General features: G+C 41.4%; 1 protein-coding gene across 1 annotated transcript in view; it reads right to left on the reverse strand.

The window, feature by feature from the left end:
* Positions 1–456: 456 nt before the first annotated feature.
* Positions 457–17,970, reverse strand: part of LOC117234954 (octopamine receptor beta-1R-like) — a 46,976-nt gene continuing 29,462 nt past the window's right edge. The window contains exons 2-3 of the mRNA XM_033496545.1: positions 9,740–9,961; positions 457–1,158 (exon numbers count right to left, since the gene is read on the reverse strand). Coding sequence (XP_033352436.1) covers positions 852–1,158; positions 9,740–9,961 — 529 coding nt within the window. The 3' untranslated portion in view covers positions 457–851. The remainder of the gene's footprint in view (positions 1,159–9,739; positions 9,962–17,970) is intronic.

A 17,970-nucleotide genomic window follows, 5' to 3' on the forward strand; every position in this document is an offset into this window, starting at 1 on the left:
ATCTGCTCGGGGGCAGCAGCCTTATTTATGGACTTGATAAACCGCCACACGGTGGAAATAGACGACAGTGTGTCTTAAAATAGGTTAAAATAGGTTGACCGCATTGAAGATTTCCTTTCAGGACGCTTCTTCGTTCGTAGTTAACTTCTCGATAACGATATTTCACTTATTACTGCGAATAACGATAGAAAATCGAACAGATTGGCAAACCATTTCCACCACTCGCACCTTTACGTGCCGTTTCCAGCTTAGAAATAGATTTATTTCAAATATTCCGTCTTTCGTACTCTGGCATAATAGCGTTCGGTTTTACTCGTGTCCACGGCACCCTGAAGCCCAACTAAAACGCGAAGGAAACGTAGCAGCATGTCTAACACGGTGTTCGAGCGATCTTTGATCGGAGTGGAAACTTTGATCACGACGTATCGACGGTATAAATCTCCTAGTAGCCTTTTCCGTTCTTGAAAATAGGCTCGTAACATAGAAACGTTTTCAAAATCCACTACGATACACCGAATTTCCCAGATTTACGCTAAAAAGTTATCTCTAGACTGGCGCTTTTCTATCGATCGGCGGATCAAGGTACGCGCTCGAGCTTCGCCGAGCTTTCGTTGCCCTTCGACCGTTAATCGTCGATCGAAGAAAGGTCTTGCGCGTTCTTGCATCGTTTAATCGGCGAACGAGCGTCGCGTGCTGGCCGTGTTAATTGGCCAGCGAGATGCTGCTACTCGGCTGTCGTGGCTGGTGATTGGCACGATCGGCGTTTCAGTCGAAAATAGGTCGGATTCGAAACGATTTTTTCCAGTTCAGGAGATCGTTGAGACACGAACGTTGGAGGTTAGGTTGGAAAATCAAATGCACGCCTCGATGTGCACATTGGTCATCTCGCTGGCTCTCAGCTGATTGTTAACGTGTAGTTCCGAAGACGCGTTACTGTGCACCAGATCCTGCTTCCGATGGGCTTGGCGCAGATCGCGAACCGGCCCGATCGCCACGCAACAGCTTTCGAGGGTCTTCCTGAAGGCGGCCCGGAAATCCCGGTTGAAGTAGGCGTAGATGAGCGGATTCAGCGCGCTGTTAAAGTAACCCACCCAAAACACCGCTGCAACCACCGAATCGCTGCTTTCGCAGCTGTCGCACAGAGACGTGATGACGTACCTGTTGACAAAAGAAAAAACGAATAATTACGCGTTTTTGCAGAGTTTGACTTGCCGAGAAACGAAATACGAGATACGGAGGGTAATGTTGTATCTTTACAAATACGAGGAAGATGGAAAAGAGGCAAAACGTGGAATTTTCTGTCTCATTTTTTCGAAATTCGTCGTCCCTGTGACTTTATTGTCTCGATCTTCTTGCGAATTCGCCAGACGTCTAGATCGATGAAATAGCCGGAATATAAGAGCCGAGACGGTTTGCATGTTCGCGAAAGTTTTTCTCTCGGGCGTAGTCGCTCGTCACAGTCGCGTTCTTTTTAAACGTGCCACACACGAGTGTGTCTGCACAGACTCGGCAGAGAGTTTTGATTACTCAACCAAGTTAAAATTTACGAGAAGCTACGTTTCATTCGTCCTCGTTGAATCGTACCTCGGTGCAATCTCCTGTAAATTCGTGTTGATGTTATTTTCTTCCTTCTTTTCGTTCGTTTGTTACTTTTGAATTATATCGACTATCGAATATATATCGAACGTGTCATTTTCTGTAGTATCTTTGCTTTTGTCGCGTATCGATATAATTTTCTGTTTCATAGAAAGAGAAAGAGAGAGAGAGAGAGAGAGAGAAAACGGCATGGAATTTAGAAAAGAAAAAGGATGACCCTGTTTTTGGTTAAAAATCTGTCGCACGGTTAAGCGTTATCGTTAGGAAGAAATTGTTTACACTTTTGTAAAACAAGCAACGCAAAATAAGAAACACAATGAACATGGTAATCTATAGGATATTGGAACTCGTAAGGGTTAGTAAAATAAACGAACGTTTCTGCGTTTATCTTGTTTGAATGAATATGACGAATAGACACAATAGGCGTACATACGTAACCATCCTTGGCTTTCAGTCGGCGTTATGTCATAGATTACGTGATGATAAGGGGAGAGAAAGAGCCAATAACAACGGCTATGACGAGAAAGCGTAGAGAAAGGAAAAGTTTCCAGACTATTAGACCGTTAACATGCACAGACAGTGAACGCGAGCTCGGTTCCATTCTCTCCTAGGGAAAAGTCCGACCAGTTGCTTGGAAAAACAATTGACCTTCACCCTTTGTTGTTTAATTTTAACTCGGACTGTAGCTAAGGTGGTGCACACGATTGATGTATCGATCTTACGAATGCAAGGGCAACCAAGCGCGCATGGAAATGTTACGACCGATCGAATCTGCTTGGCTTGGTTGGAGACGTAGTTTAGTCGCGTAAGCATTTTCGCTTGTTTACAAAATATAAGCAAAATTATAGGAAATACGGATAAACTGGCATATCGATTTCGGCTGGGAATTTTCGAGCACGTTCGATATCAGCCGTAATTTGAATTCAAAGTGAGATACTTCTAGCGATCTCGATGCACATTCGAGGGGGATGGCTTTTATGCTTCGGGGTTTCTTTTAGCCAGCGAAGAAAAAAAGATTTGCTCGTTAAACGACTTCTTCTCCGTGACACCCAATGAGGCTCTACGAGAGAGAGAGAGAGAGAGAGAGAGCTTCAAGAACTTTTCCAATCTCTCGGAATCGTCAGCTTTTCATCCCCTTTCTTCCTTTTTCTTTCGATTCTATTCGTCGAGTGCTCTCTTTCTCAGTAACAAGCCTTCGTAGCCCCAGTAACAAGATCTTCGAGCACCTTGTTCGATGCTTCGACGAAATCGCCGCCTTATCGATCTGCATATGTGACAAGAAGATGGATTATTTATTACTCTGCAAATGATATTTAAAGCAAAGTATTTGTATTCGCTTATGTACTTCTTTATTGTCTTAAAAGTCTAAATCTACGCGAGCATCCACGTTTAAGTCATCGTGCTGTAAAAAAGGAAAAACTGTATCGAAAGGCTTCTGATTTCGAAACGACGGCTTAGGGTTTTCGATCGAGGGCCTCAACCACGCGCAAACACGATATAATTAATACGCGTAAATAAATTACAAACTATTACGTTTATCTACGTTGTATCGTATTTTTAGCGATTCGAGTCGTCGAATCGTTCGATCGCAAGCGTGGCACGCTGATGATCGATAACGAAGAATCGTCGAGTTGTAAAAATCCGATGAAAAGGCCGTAGAGGAGCAGCTGAGAAATCCGTGGGGCTCGTCGAGCTTTGGAAAGAAAGGCGCGGCACGGAATTATTTCGCGGTTGCAGACGAGGAGCGGAGCGGATGGATGAAAGAAGCGGAGAAAGGACGCGGATGAGAGAAGGCTGAAAGAACGCTGCTGCCGTGGAACGGGGTCGACAGGAAAATGCCGCGATTTCGCCAACATTCGCCAACACTCAGCCAACTTGTCAGACCGTGTACGTTTCGCTTTATTAACTCGTCCAGTCGCTGTACGCTTTTCACCCGTTTACCCCGACACCGTCGAGGAATCAACGGACCCGAGTCGAATGTCCGGAGTTTGGCGCTCCAGTTGCTGCAACATCGTCTGGCAGCTGCTCCATTTTTTCTTTTCTCCATTTTTCGCAGCAGTCGATGAAATCCGCGTGTGCGATAAAATCGATAAAAAGGAATCGAAGAATTTCGTTTCCTGCTCGATAAACAGCTTCAACTAACTTGGCTGACTAAAAGCATGCAATTATCGATTTTCGTCTTTCCTTAAGCTAATACACGATTCGTAGAAATACGATTCACGCTGAAAGAGCACGAGTGCGTCTTTCCACCGCCGATGAAACTAGCCGCGTCGTTCGCGAAATACGAAATTGTCGCTCGAAACGAATTCACAGTTTTCTTTGTCGAAAGACGGTGTAAAACCAGCGGAACGTCGCAGTGGATTTTCTTCTCGAAAGAGACAGGCTTAAATCTCGTTTGATTTCTATCGGCGACGATTACGAAAAAGTTTCGTCGTTTCCACGAAACGAGAACGAACGTTTTCCATTAGGCGAAGCGAGACACTGGAAACAAAGTGGCGCGAAGAAAAACGTTGCATAGGTAGGAGACAAATCGGACGGAGAGGGTCGAGACGAGCGTAGCCGGAGGCGAGCAGACAAGAAACCAACGCGATAACTTTCGTCGATTCGACGAGACAGCTGAAAACACCGGGGAAATGAACGTTTGCCGTGGAAATTGCGATTCGTAGGAAGAAAATGGTCGCATGAATACGCGAAACGGCTGTTAATATTCGGACATCTCTGTACTTTTTTTGTACGAGAGAGGATGATTTGAATATCGCGTATCTTGTTCCATTTATACGTAAAGAATGTCTCGTGTTTCCTAACGATAACGTTTAAATCCCGTGTTGCCTTATAACCTTGAGCGTCTTGTTTTCACATCGCGCTCAATAACCGATGGTTGGTCGCTTGTTTGCGATTCCAGCAATTCTTGAAAATAGTTGAAACCGCGGAATAGATTTATTCTGTACAATTATTTGATATAATTAACTTCTTCGTCTACGTCTTCGAGTATTTGCCAATTTATCGTCCATTTGGCAAAGTTGGTGAAAATAGGAATTTTATTGGGCTGGCAACTAAGCGATCGCGGCTTTTGTTATTAATTGGTATTGACAAAATCACTTAGTCGTCAACCCAATACTTTTTCTTGCGATCGAATGAACTTTATCTAATTTTATCGCAGTCACTTGTTGCGTTGCTCGAGTCGTTTCTATTATTTCTTTCGATAGGTGCGATACCTGCTATAGCGTTTCTCGATAATCAAGTAAGATCCGCATGATTCATCCAACAATTAGCGACGGGACGATATGTCGCTTTTATCTCGTATCCGAGTGATCGATTTGTCTTGATTAAGGAAGATCGAGGAAGTGATTATTATTAGTATTTCGATATATGTTTTTATTTGGAAGAAAAAGAAGCACTTCGTATGTGTTTCCTTAAATAGTAATATACGATTGCTCGTAGTAAATAGCTACTGTTAACTCGCCAATGTAATGTGACCAGCAAGTGCGCTAAAACTAAGTATCATGGTATGTGGTACTATAGTATTTTTAAGAGGTTGCCAGTGATACGACCGTATTAGATCTGGCGAATTTGTCGAGGACATCGAACCGATCGAATCTGAAATCGAGTATTCATTGGGAACAATTCGAGAACACGAATTACCACTTTGATCGCAGAATGTAAGAATAACTCGCGAAACCGATAGAAAGGTTAAAAACACATTATCCGAGCTGAAGTAGCTGCCACTTGGAAGCTGAGTCTATCGTGAATATTTATTGCCAATTGTGTCACGTATCGTCTTTTTCTTTCTGACGTTTGTTTTTCAATTACACAGGGAAAAAGACAAAGTACAAGCCGTTGCGTCGAGATCACGCAAAAACAACGACGGGATAAAAGCCGCCTGCGAAAGATCGTGCCATTACGTTCGTTCTAGAAACAGCGTCTCTTCCGCCTCTCTCCGGTTGAAAGCTACACTCTGACAAATCCGAAGAGAGCTCGAACAGTGGCACGGAGAACGGGAACGCGCATAACAATAGAGCTTTCGAATGAAAATTCGATAAACAGAGGGACCGGCAGATCTGGCGGCTGGTACGTGCCGTGGATAACAGGCCAGAATACATTTGTCAGCATCGCTGCGACATTTCCGGCATTGTGTCGAAACGTGGCCGGTATGCGTGCTGGAGAAATTATTCGTGACGTACGCACGGCGGTTGACGCGACGGTTCTTGGGCCGAGAATCCGACGGCGATATGCGTGCGAGTATCGTACGTGGTCTAGGATACTGATCGTTCTAGCCGATGAGAGGATAGCGTCGTAGTCAGGCTGGCAAAGTGGTCGTGAGAAACACTAGCTGGACTACTGGACATTAGAATCTTCGTTGCATAAATTAAATTAGTTTCCTAATTACCAGCGAGGTAAAAACGTTACCGCGAAACTTTGCCATTTCGGACACCTTTTATTCCAGCGATATCGGAGAGCGAAAAAAAACCAAATATTCCAGATATACCTACTTAACCGTATCATGCTCTCTGTGTGTGTGTGTATATATAGATATATATACACGTAAGTAAGGAAGAAATTATCGAAAGAATTAAAGGGAAATGGAAGAGCAGCGAAAACAGCGATAGGTGGCGAATCAGAAGCGTTCGTAACAACGGAAACGACCGCTTTCCGGTGAATTGGTAATTGGAAAAAGAAATTTGGTAATTCGTCACTTCGGGAGGATTGGGAGGATAGATGAGAAGACGAAGAAGAAGATCGAGACGCACAGTTTTAGTCGTTCGACTATCCGATATAATTCGATTCCGTCCAGTTTTACTGTAAATAGTTAAGTTAACGCGTCAAGTATAAAAGTATTTGGCAGTACTTTCTTCGTTTCTTCGAGTACTCGTAGAACACAAGTTCGAATCTACTCGAAAGTGTTCGTTCTCGGTTTAGGAACGAGTAGGAAACGCCGTGTGCGAACTGATTGAGATTCTTTTACGCTGGAGACGTTATCGATCGGGTGCTGCCAGTGCCTTTCTCAAGCCCCGGCTGGCGGTCGCGTCACCAAGCTTTTAGGAATTTTGGGATGCACCGCAATATCGAAAGCGTTCGAGCAAACGAGGGCCTAGCCCATCGAAATTCCACTGAATCGCAAGCACCTACTTTTTACCTTGGTCTATTTTAAAGTAGCGTTTTCAGGGCGTTCGAGCGAAAGTTCAGGGGTGGAATAGAATTTCCGAGGAAACGCGATTCTTCAGGATTCTTCGGGTAGGAGAAGACGGGAAAGTTTGGCTTGTGAAAACGATTTTGGTGATCGTTTCCGGTTTTTAATCGCCGAGTTTATTGCAGATCAAATATGGGTAAAGGGTGAATATTACGCCTTGCGACTATGCAGATGTTAGTTAATATTAGAATATTAGAGTTTACGAGTATTGGAATTTCCTAGTTAGTTATAATTTAATATTCGTAATATACTGGATCTAGCGCAATGCGAAATAGAAAAGAAATCCAGGTTTCTATCGCGGGTGACGAGTCGAAATGATAAAGTCTCGCGATGTTACTGGAATATATTATAAATAAATGGAGGAAAAGGGCACAAACATTTTGTACGGTTATAGTAATGTCCAAATTCGTGTTTTCATGCATATAATTGAAGATACTGTACTTTAGATATAGAAAAAATCCGCTTTGTTTATTTCGCCTGGGTTCTCTCGTACAATGAATCATCGTTTAGTATCGTGGACAAAAGGCCTAACAGATATATATGTAGTATCGTGGACGAAAGGCCTAAGAAATATCGGGCGAACTATGAACAATGTCGCGAGAGCCGAGGCGCCGTCGGGCCCATCAATGTGTCATCGGTCTTTTCAAGTGCATAGTTTCGTGGAAAAGACCTACGTGACCCTGGCCACGAGCGCTTGCAGAACACGTGTGCGGTGGGCCTAGGAAAAAGACAACGGAATGCGGCAACGGCCAGAGCGTTAGTCGAAAAGCAGAGTGCGAGTCGAGCGGAGACAGAGGTTGCGAGTGGCGTTGCCGAGACGGTGTGGATTGCGCTGTTTTCTGTGCGTTTGGCGTGAATAGTTCAGGTTGAACAACAATCGTCTTTTTCTGTCTGATTAACATCTCTATTGTCCACTCTTTGTAAACACATTATATCACGATATTACATATATATAACGAGTAAACTATAAACAATGTCGCGAGAGCCGAGGCGTCGTCGATCCTTCGATCGAATAGTTTCGTAGAAAAGACCTACGTAACCCTGGCCACGAACGGTTGCGGAACACGTGCGTGGTAGGCCTGAGAAAAGACAATGGGATGCTAGAACAGTCAGTGTCAGTGGAGAAGCCAAAGAGTGTGAATCGAGAAATCAGAGAGTGTGGTCCGCGTCAGAGAGAGAAAGAGAGAGAGAGCGTTGAATCCGTGGTGACGAGAGTTGCAAATTAACTATCGAGTTGTCTAAATACTACAATCATTAAAAATCAATTAAAATCAGCGAATTGGCAAGTTGGCAGTTGTAAATTACAGACACTTTATATGCACTTTCTTTGAAAATGTTGAATTTTAAAATCCGTGAAACGAGACGAGATTCGTACGATTTACTCGGGCAACTGTACTTAGTTTATTACCAGTTTATAGAAGAAATAAATTTAACAATGAATTTACTTTCAGTATCGTAGAATTCGCGTGTGACTTGTCAAGTTGAAGCAGCAATATTAATTCAGTTATGTAAGAGAGCTGTGGTATTTCGAGTAGTGTTGCATTGGCAAGCGTAAAAATGCATTTCCAAATTAACAAAGACCAATTTTGTTCGATCGATATTAGAGGGGAGTAATATCGATTAGCTTTGATATTAAAACCGTGATATTAAAGGGGCAAAGACTGAATTTGTCGCGCAAAAGACTTCACGCACATCCACAGTCGACTGTGAATAAAGTTTCGCGAATGAATATCACCTTTTGCAAAATTCCATTGAAACACGGTGAAACACGCTCGTTTTTAACCATTTAACGAGTCATTATTTTATTTTCATATCGTAAAACGCATAGTCGTTCGAATATCGAATAAAAATAAAAGAAAATATCCGGTACATCCGCTTAAAAAACATTTATCTTGATCAAGCGAGGTGGAAAATTCATTTTTACAGACAAAAAGGTACAATCGATGTGAGAAAAAATCCCTAATCGGTGGTCGTGTTCCGCGTATTTTTAATTCGATATTCTTTTACTGGGAATAGTTTTAATGACGTAACCGTCAGGTTATACAGTAGCCACAAGGCCGTAAACGAAAAACGCGACAAGTCACGTTTCGCGTCTTTTACGAGAGTTTTACAAATTTAAAGTGATTATGATTATTTAAAAATATTAATAACGTTAATTATGCCGACTAATATCGATTAAGTTAAGTCAACGCAATGTCATTTGATTTATGCAAGATATCGCGAATTTATCATCTATATTCAGAAGGTACGTACGGCTTTCAAATGGAATATTTTTTCATCGTACCCTACTTTTCTTATCGTATCGTGATTTTTCTTTCTTTTCTCCTTCTTCTTCTCCTTCTTCTTCTTCTTCTTCTTCTTCTTCTTCTTCCTCTTCATACTCTTCTTCTTCTTCTTCTTCTCCTTCCTTTTTTTTTTTTCGTTTGCTCGATCGAAGAAAAATTTAGAACCGTAGGAAGGAAAAAGGGAAAAGATATAATTGATCGCGATCGTAATCGTATTCCGGTTAATTCGATGGAGCTATCGTAGTTTCAAAGTCCTTTTAGACCACGCGGACGTTTAATGCTCGTCTTAATATATTCGAATGAGTTTTGCCAATTAGCAGGAAGTCGGCTTAACTTGGATCGTGTTTCCTTGGATCTCGTTAAAACGAACTTGACTGGATCAGGAATAATAAGGAATAATAAGGAATAGTAAGGAATAGCAAGGAAACCGCTGGTGGACAGAATCAGGGTTTTTGCCGCTTGAAAAGTATGGAAAAGTTAGAGAAGGTGTTGTTGGATGGGATAGGGGTGTCTGGCGTTTCATCGTAACACGTCTTTGGTAAGAATGTAACTCGATCGTAACGCTTGTAACGACGCGAATATATCGCAGTTCTCTGCGATAAATAAACGAACGTGACAGCAAGACCGAACAATTTTCGACAATGGCGCGAGGGAAGAACGAGAAATTTACCAGAGGAAGAAGGGAAGCCAACAAGCCAGAAACGCTGACACGATGATTCCCAACGTTCTCGCTGCCTTTCGTTCCCTTCTCATTTTGCTGCTGCTGGTGATCGGTGGATCTTCTGGTTGTGGATCCGGCGACGATTGATCCACAGTTGGCAGCGTGGTCAAACCGGCCGAAATCCCATTGATCTGCAGATGTTTGTTTAAGAGCGCTGCCGCCACTTTGCTCCTGCAACCAAACGTCCCAACTTCATATTTCTGTCGATACGCAAGTCTGGAAAATAAAATAAGGGAACAATGCGTAGCTATTTTAAGCGTTAAAAGTATTCCCTCTGAATAAAAATAGACTCCTCGTAGCTTATATATACATCTTTGGACTCGTTTCAAAGGCTTACTCATATAATCGCTATAGTCCTGATGAAATTTTCAAACGTGTTTTATATAACACGCGTAATATTCCTAATATTCGCGAATGGTTTGCACAAGTGTTCAAACACCTTCGTCGTCTACCGTACGTTGAAAACGTAATTACACGTATTTGCAATTTCCTAGCTACGAATATGGTATTTTGTTGGCAAAAGACGTTAAATAAAATATCGCTAAACGTGCGAGTGTTGTCCTTTTGAGGCATTATCTCGGCCGAGCGACCTTCGTCGGGCTATTTTCCAGATAATACGCGTATCTGAAGTTGCCGAGAAGAATAGGCACCGTTACAGCTGATACGAAGCGCGTCCGTCTATAGACGTTCCATTGTCACTGACGCGCATTGTTTCCGCTGCTCCACTACTTTTTCTCTCCGCGCCATCGTTTCTCGATCGCGCTTCTTCTTCGATCGATCTTCCTCTAACATTCTAACGCGTTTCGACAATTATTTCCACAACGAAAAACGAAAGCTTGCTCGATGCGTGCAAATCTGTCAGATATTCAAAGTGAAAATTCAGATACTCGCGGTAACTTTATACCGATCTTTCGTACGATACTCTTAAACGAATATTTCTCTAAGCGAATAAATAAAATTATCGTTTCGTTGTAATTCGATGCTAGTTCGCTGTACGTTACGTTTGCAAAGTTGAGAGAAAAATATTGAAAAGACGACGAGTTTCCTAGAGCTTTGTGCAGTTTCGATCAGAAGATTTGATTGGTAAGCGAACGTTGCTGGAAAATTCGCGAATACTGAAAATTCGATCGATTATCGATGATTTTCAATAAAACTAAAGCCGCTGGAAGATGCGACCCCCGAATATCGCGTTAAAGCAAATCCTGGAAACTTTTATTATCGTTTCTCCCCTGAAACTCGAACATCCGCGAATAAATAAGATCTTTTCTTCGCATCTGCGATCTCGAGGGATCAGATCGGCCGGACACGATAGAACAGCGTTTGCTTTTGTACAATAAAAGTCGTCCTATCGATCTGAAAGCTTTTTCGTTCGAGTAACATGGTCGGCGCTCCTTTGAAGTGGAATTAGAAAGCAGAGACGTCGGAGAGGCTGGCTGCAGATTTAATTTTTCCTTTGACCGGCAAAGCACTCGCTATGCCTTGCAAACAGATCTGATTTTGCTCTGCGTGGAAATCCTCGAACATGCAGAGCCAAAGGCGCGTGCAAATCGGAATTGCAATCGGCAAAGAGCCCTCTGTGTCCGGGCTGAGCTACCGCAGACCCTGGTAAACTTTAACGTCGTTAAAGTCGAGGACGAATCTTTCGATCGTATTTCCAGTCGTTCGACCGATGGACTCGAGTACAATGGTCGATGATTTAGTTTTCGGATGAAATCCGAATTTGACGTACAGTGGCAATTAGCAAAAGCTTAGTTACTCTTGCGCTGGAAACATTTGTAATAAACATTTGGAAAAATTTCTAATAAAATTTGTAGTATTTGTAATAAGGTATTATTTTAAGTAATCGGCGCTTAATCGGATAAGAAGGCTTCTTAAAGTAAGCTAACTTTTTCCTAGCGGATATATTCACGGACGTTTGTTCGAAGAATTCCAAGAATTTCGATAAGCTCGACCACTGTCGCTTTCTCATCTTTACGCTTATTTTTTTCAAAATAAGCCCGGCACAGCTTGTTTCGAGCAAATCGAGCTGGTAACGTTGTTGCTGACATTGTTATTCGTCGAGAGATACCGTTGAACGTCTTGGAAGAATTTTTCGTTCGCAAGTTCTCCTTCGTGCTAGTTTTGACAGCTGATACCAAAACGATAAAAGTTTCATCGGCGTACTAAAAATTCAAATAATCGCGATTCGATCGAACGCCGATCCGATCAACTTCGAAGCATAGTTCCGATCCTCGTTGGAAAGACGTCGGTCGATGGTCCAGGAATCGCCAGTTAATTCGATACTGTTTCTCCGGCTTGAAACTTTTTTCCAAGAGCATCTATGGAAAAGCGTGTTGCTGGCGAGCCAATCCACGTGGCAAGGGAAATCGAGAAAAGATTCGGATGAAAGGCGAAAGTTTCCAATCGAGATCTGAAAGTAATCTTCCAAGATCCTAATAAAAGTTGCCATGATTGCGTTCTCGATGGTTCTTGGCGTTTCGTCTCGTTTTTCTTCGTCAAAGGTGACATAACGCAATGAGTTTCTCTTTTTTTTTTTTCCTCCTTTTTCTTTCATCACCTTCTTCTTTTTACGAGGTATAGGAAACAGTGGAGTAATTAGTTTGCCGGTGAATCGTATCCTGTTTGAAGTGGCAGCATCGCGAATCAAACGTAATAACGACGGTAGTAATTATATCGAGTTATTCGTGTGAAATAGGTCAATCGATATTATTAATCGTTAATTTAACGTTCGTTATTTAACGTTGATAGATCTGCAATTAGATTATTCCTCTTCCTTCGTTCGTTATCAATTCGAAGCGACAAGGTAGATGACACGGTATACGTATTACACGGTGCGCATTATAATTTAGATAAAAATAGGCCAAAAACCTTTCTTCTCTCTATTTCGTTCGTATTTTATGATTAATTTCATTTGATGACAGAATGAAAATGTAAATATTTGCATTTTTATGGATTTAGCATGGCAGAGGAAGTAGGTTCGTTCTTAATTGCATTATTCTCCATTTTTCCCGTAGATAAGGGCTGCCTCCGTCGCCTCGTGGCGGAAATAATCGAGTTACTGCGTTAAAAACGCAAAGTGTTCCACGAAGATGGAAAAATTGCTTTCTCTTGCATCGTGTCGGCCGTGCATCGAGATGGTAAAATAAAAGTCTTAGCTCGTTTATACAATTTATAGAATACCGTTGCGTTATAGAAAACCAAGCGTGATTACATAGTTGTAATAATCTGGAGCGTGCGTATCATCGTTTCGTCGATAGTCGATAGACTGTATTTTGGGATAAAAAGGTCGAGACGAATCTTTTATCGTCGCTCACGATCAGATACGTTTTATTAGGCAACCTATATAATATCACGAGTGATTCCATGAAAAATATCAAAAGTTTCTTCTCGTTTATACGTAAAACGATTCGACGATCGTCGAAAGGAAGGGAAAGGAAAGGATAGGAAGGAAAATCGGAAATAGGATAGAAAATTCTCGCGTTTAATTTACAAATCATGGCCGTACCGTTCGACTATAAACTGACTCGTACTACTCGATGTTTACGCGCCGATCGATCTCTGGTCCATTCTTTCCCCCTGCACTCGCGTCGCATAGATATAGCAGCGATCGAATCATTCGCAAACACTTTTGTCGAATGAATGGCATAAAATGACGATAGAAACAACGTGATTCCGAGGTACCTTTTTATCTGTTTAGGGTTCTAGGTTTTTAAATCGAAGCATTCTTTTAGAAAAGAACGCGCAACGCCCAGGAAAACGTAAAGATAGTTTCGAGAAAACTGTTTTTTGAAACGTTCGAGTACTTGGATCTCGTTGAAAACTTTTCTCCTCGATTTTATTCGTGGTCGAAACATTGGAACGTTTAAATATTTTTCAATGCAATTGAAGTAATTGATTTAGACGTATCGATGGACATAGGTGAATTTATTTATGCGAAAGTGTAATGGCAGAAAATTAGTGTCGAGTTTAAGTATATGTGAAAATTATATGACACGCTATTACAAGTAGATAAGATTAATTTTAATGACGCTAGCGCGACAGTGTTCAGAGGAATAACCACTTTGGTTCTAACGAACAAAGTCGAATTAATGCCCGAATGCATAAATAAAATGTCTGGAGAGCTTACGGTTACCCAGTTCGCCGATCCTATCGAAAATTTACAGAATGCGGTGAATTTCCAACGTTATCCGTAAAACCGTTCGAGTGGCGTATATCGACCACTATGCCGGCACAATGCATTTTTACTCAAGTATTCTCGATTATCCTATAAATGCACGGATCCGTCCTTTATATAGCGCAACCTTGACTTTGCCAATTATTCGTTATCATAGCGAACAGCTGATATTCATTTTCAAATCGATAACCCACTGTCTTCTCTGTCTCGAGTTAAACGTTGAAAACTCGATCGTGTTTTTCACTCGATTTCGATCGTGCGAAACGAGTACCGGCGTAATTATTATATGAAAGTTACACAGTTCACCGATCGATAGAACGCGATGGTTCTTATCCTCTATCTTTTACTTGGGGACATTTTGAAAATTTCCTGCTACGACGAATTGTCGTAGCGAATGCTTGAAAGCGAAGAATCTCGATCAAAGTTGGAATCTGCGAGTAATTTCTTTGCATTGGTATTAGCTTTCTGTATAATAAACGTCGATACGTTTGGAATTTTACGCCTCCGTCGGTCCATATATTTTCCAGAGGAATTTCCAGTTGTTCGATTCGATCGGACTTTTCTCCATCTAACGAGCAATTAACTTTATTTCATGGAGTGGATCGTGTAATACCGACCAATCATCGTCCAATTAATAATCATGCAGGCGTGGGCGTTATTTAATAAAGTGAACCATATAAAGAAGGATGTGTGTTAGTTTATTCAAACAAGAAAATGCTTTCTCCGGGAATTATTTCAGTACATATTTGAGGCCTATAATACGTTTATTATTCGAGACTAATTAAACCTTTATAAACTAATTAGAACTTTATAAAGTCTAAGATTATTTGCTATTTTATTTCAAACCTTCGAAACGAAATTATTCGAAATTGTAAGTTTTTAGCGTTACTTTGGATGACGTTTTCTCGGGTCTGTAACCATCGTAAGTAAAATACAGCGAAACAAAGCGAATCGTTGTTAAATTCGAGCGATGTAGCTAACTGCGAGATTTGCACATCGTGGATTGATAAAAAAAAAAAAAAAAAAAAGTATAAAAATTCTTTAAAACGTCTTTTCGTACGATAGGCTAGAAAACTATTTTGCGAGTTTAGACTTTGCGAGTTAGACTTTGACGAAATCTTGGCGACGCGACGGGAATATTATCGTACTTTCGTGAAAGAAATAAGATCCGACGACACGAAGAATCGCTTGAAGATAGAATTTTCGGCTTGCTGAAACGTAACGACGGTCCGCGATCCGGATCAACCCATCGACCATCCTCTTCCTTACGTCCGAGTTAAGCGTAAACGCGTAAGCCGGAAAACGGAGAAACAATTTCAAGGAATATATATTTTTAACGTTTCGATGTTTTTAACCTTTAAACATTTTGCTCGGAACAACGATACTTTCTATAAGGTGGTAAATGCAGTTTTCTTTCGTACGATTATCGTAAGATTATACATAGTTTCGTGATTTTCGGTTATAACATTACAAGATTAAGACAGATTGTGAGAATGATAATGTGGTTACTATATCGGCAATGTAATGGCAATGTCGCTGGTTTTTCAGGATTTTCTCTGAAAAGAAACGGATACCGATCGATGTTCGTGGAGGACGAAAGTAAAAACGACAGCAGTGCCTTGTATCAGGAAAGCCAAGAGGAAAAAGAGGAAAGAATCGTTTGCCTCTCTTGAGAAGCACTCTTGAACTTTTCAAGTCAAACAAGTTACCTGGTGAATTTTTGATGCTCGCTACGGTAAAACTCGTTAAATTACCGGCGAAACTTTTCAAACTAATTCCATCAACGTTACGAATCGCTACGAGTTGCTACTTTTCTGCGTTAATCGAAATTAATTAACAGGTCGAGCAGAAACGTTGAATTCTTTGAGCAAACTTTCTCTCATACTTTACGTGCCACCATCGCAGTCTTAACCTTGTTCCGAAGCAATGAAATACAGGAATATTTCCTTCGAAATGTACGTGTACGGCTTGTTTCCACGAAACGAATCTGAGCAATCTCAGGTTAGTAGTAATAGTAGTATCCTTGTTGCTTGCAAAAGAATATCGGCAAAATATAGAAGAAATATTTGCAAGACTTATTACGATATCTGGTGGAAATATTTTAACTAGATTTGAATAAGATAAAAAATTCGCGATAAATATCCGTGGTCTACCGATTACCAGAAAGCCCAAGGGTGCCATATAACTACTAACTTTCCAAAGTTAAGTCAACTGCCCAAGTTGCCGGGTACACTCGACATTTTTAAGGGCAGTTTGATTAGCGTTCTACGCGTAAGCTTCGATGAATTTTCGAAGCAGGGTCGATCGATAGCCAAGAGGGAAAAGTTTCCAAGTCGGTTGAGCACGTTGCCTGGAAGCTTTCGAACGGTTGGTACTTTCAAACTCAATTAGCACCTCGGCTACGAAAGATCCGCAGGGCTTTGGTAGCTCTCGTAAAGTCCGACTGATTATACTTTATATCGTAGCATGGAGCTGCGTCGATTCGAAATTTTGATAAGAAAAGATTGACTTTTCGAATTTTTCAAACGAAAGCTAGATGCTGTGATCGAGAAGTTGGGAGTTTCGAAGCTTCGAAGATAGACCCAAGCTTTTTCCCTGATTCCCAATTTTTAACGCTATCGTCCCTGCGAGCCACTCTAATCTATGATTACAATAAACCAATTCAAAATATTCAAGGTGCAAACAGTAGAATTAAAATTTCCAATGTGTCACGGTTGAAATGCGATATCCATAAATCTTTTAAAAATGCGTTAACGGTTTAAGATTTTATGATGTCTGTATTTTACGATGTACCAAGTTTATAGATAGATTTACCGCGCGAATGCTGCACGGAATCCCTTGCCCATCGCAGATGCTTTCAGACGATGGGCAACCGTAGGTAGAAACATAAAAAATCCAACAGAAATCGCCTATTGCCTCGTTTCCCTGCAGAATGTTCCGAGCAAAGCACCTGCCGTTCGAAGAAACAAACTCGTAAATTCGAAATAATTGTCCTATCCCTAGCAAAGAGTAGGGCTTCCACGACGTGTCAATTATACTGGTAGAAATGTACCGTCGCTCTATATTTTCTCCGATCCAACGACATTCTTATTTTCCGAAGAAATTCTCTTATACGAAGGAAATTGGTCGGTATAAAGTTCGTTTAAACACTTTTAATTACGCTTAGGAAAGATATACGCTTGAAAGAAACAATTTGCAAATATCTCCGAGTTGATCGATGTCGCAACGGATTCCCAATGGACTGGGAAGGTACAGCCAGCGGCCGATCCATCGCCGATCCATCGCCGATCCATCGATACTCAAGCGTTACGGAAACGCAATTTATTCGATCTGCGAGTGTCTGCTGCATACGTCTTTGCAAACTAGGACGATCATCGGAGGCAATGGAGGCAATGGAGGCGGTGGAGGCAGCGAAGGCAGTGGAAAAGGCAGAGAAACGAGAGCAACGAAGTAAGTAATAATCCTTTAGATCGAGGCCACAATTGGATAGCCAAAGTTGAGAGTAAGAGAGCTGCCCCGACATTCGGTCAGCTTAAGAATATAGCCCACTAGGGTAATTGCGTTGAATACCGGGTTTTCCTGCTTCTCATTAGTATCCTGAAGTAACGGGGTAATAAAAGCATCCTTTTTGACAAGGCTTTCCAACTTTTCATTTACTTTCCGCTTTCTTTTAGTCGAATATTCACGATCGAAGCTCTAGGAAATGTTACAATGTCGTTAAAACGAATATTCCATACGATCTCTCAGTCGCGTATACGTAAACAGGTTTTTAAGTTTGAATCTTTTCCTACTGCGATTTCTTTTCTTATCGTGTTAGTTATTATGCGTGTACATTAACGGTAGGATCCGTTTGAAATCGTGCAGAACTGTTCGACTACCATATATGTACTCGATAGGATCCCTGTCGCGTCTATTTTTTCATTCGTAAGATTCTAAGACGAACGAAATGTTTATATATGCGACTTTATCCTTCATTCTCTATGAAACACTTTGTTTCGCTCGTCGA

The sequence above is a fragment of the Bombus vosnesenskii genome, unplaced genomic scaffold, assembly GCF_011952255.1.
Source record: "Bombus vosnesenskii isolate JDL3184/JDL3185 unplaced genomic scaffold, Bvos_JDL3184-5_v1.1 scf7180000013311, whole genome shotgun sequence".
Lineage (NCBI taxonomy): Eukaryota > Metazoa > Arthropoda > Insecta > Hymenoptera > Apidae > Bombus > Bombus vosnesenskii.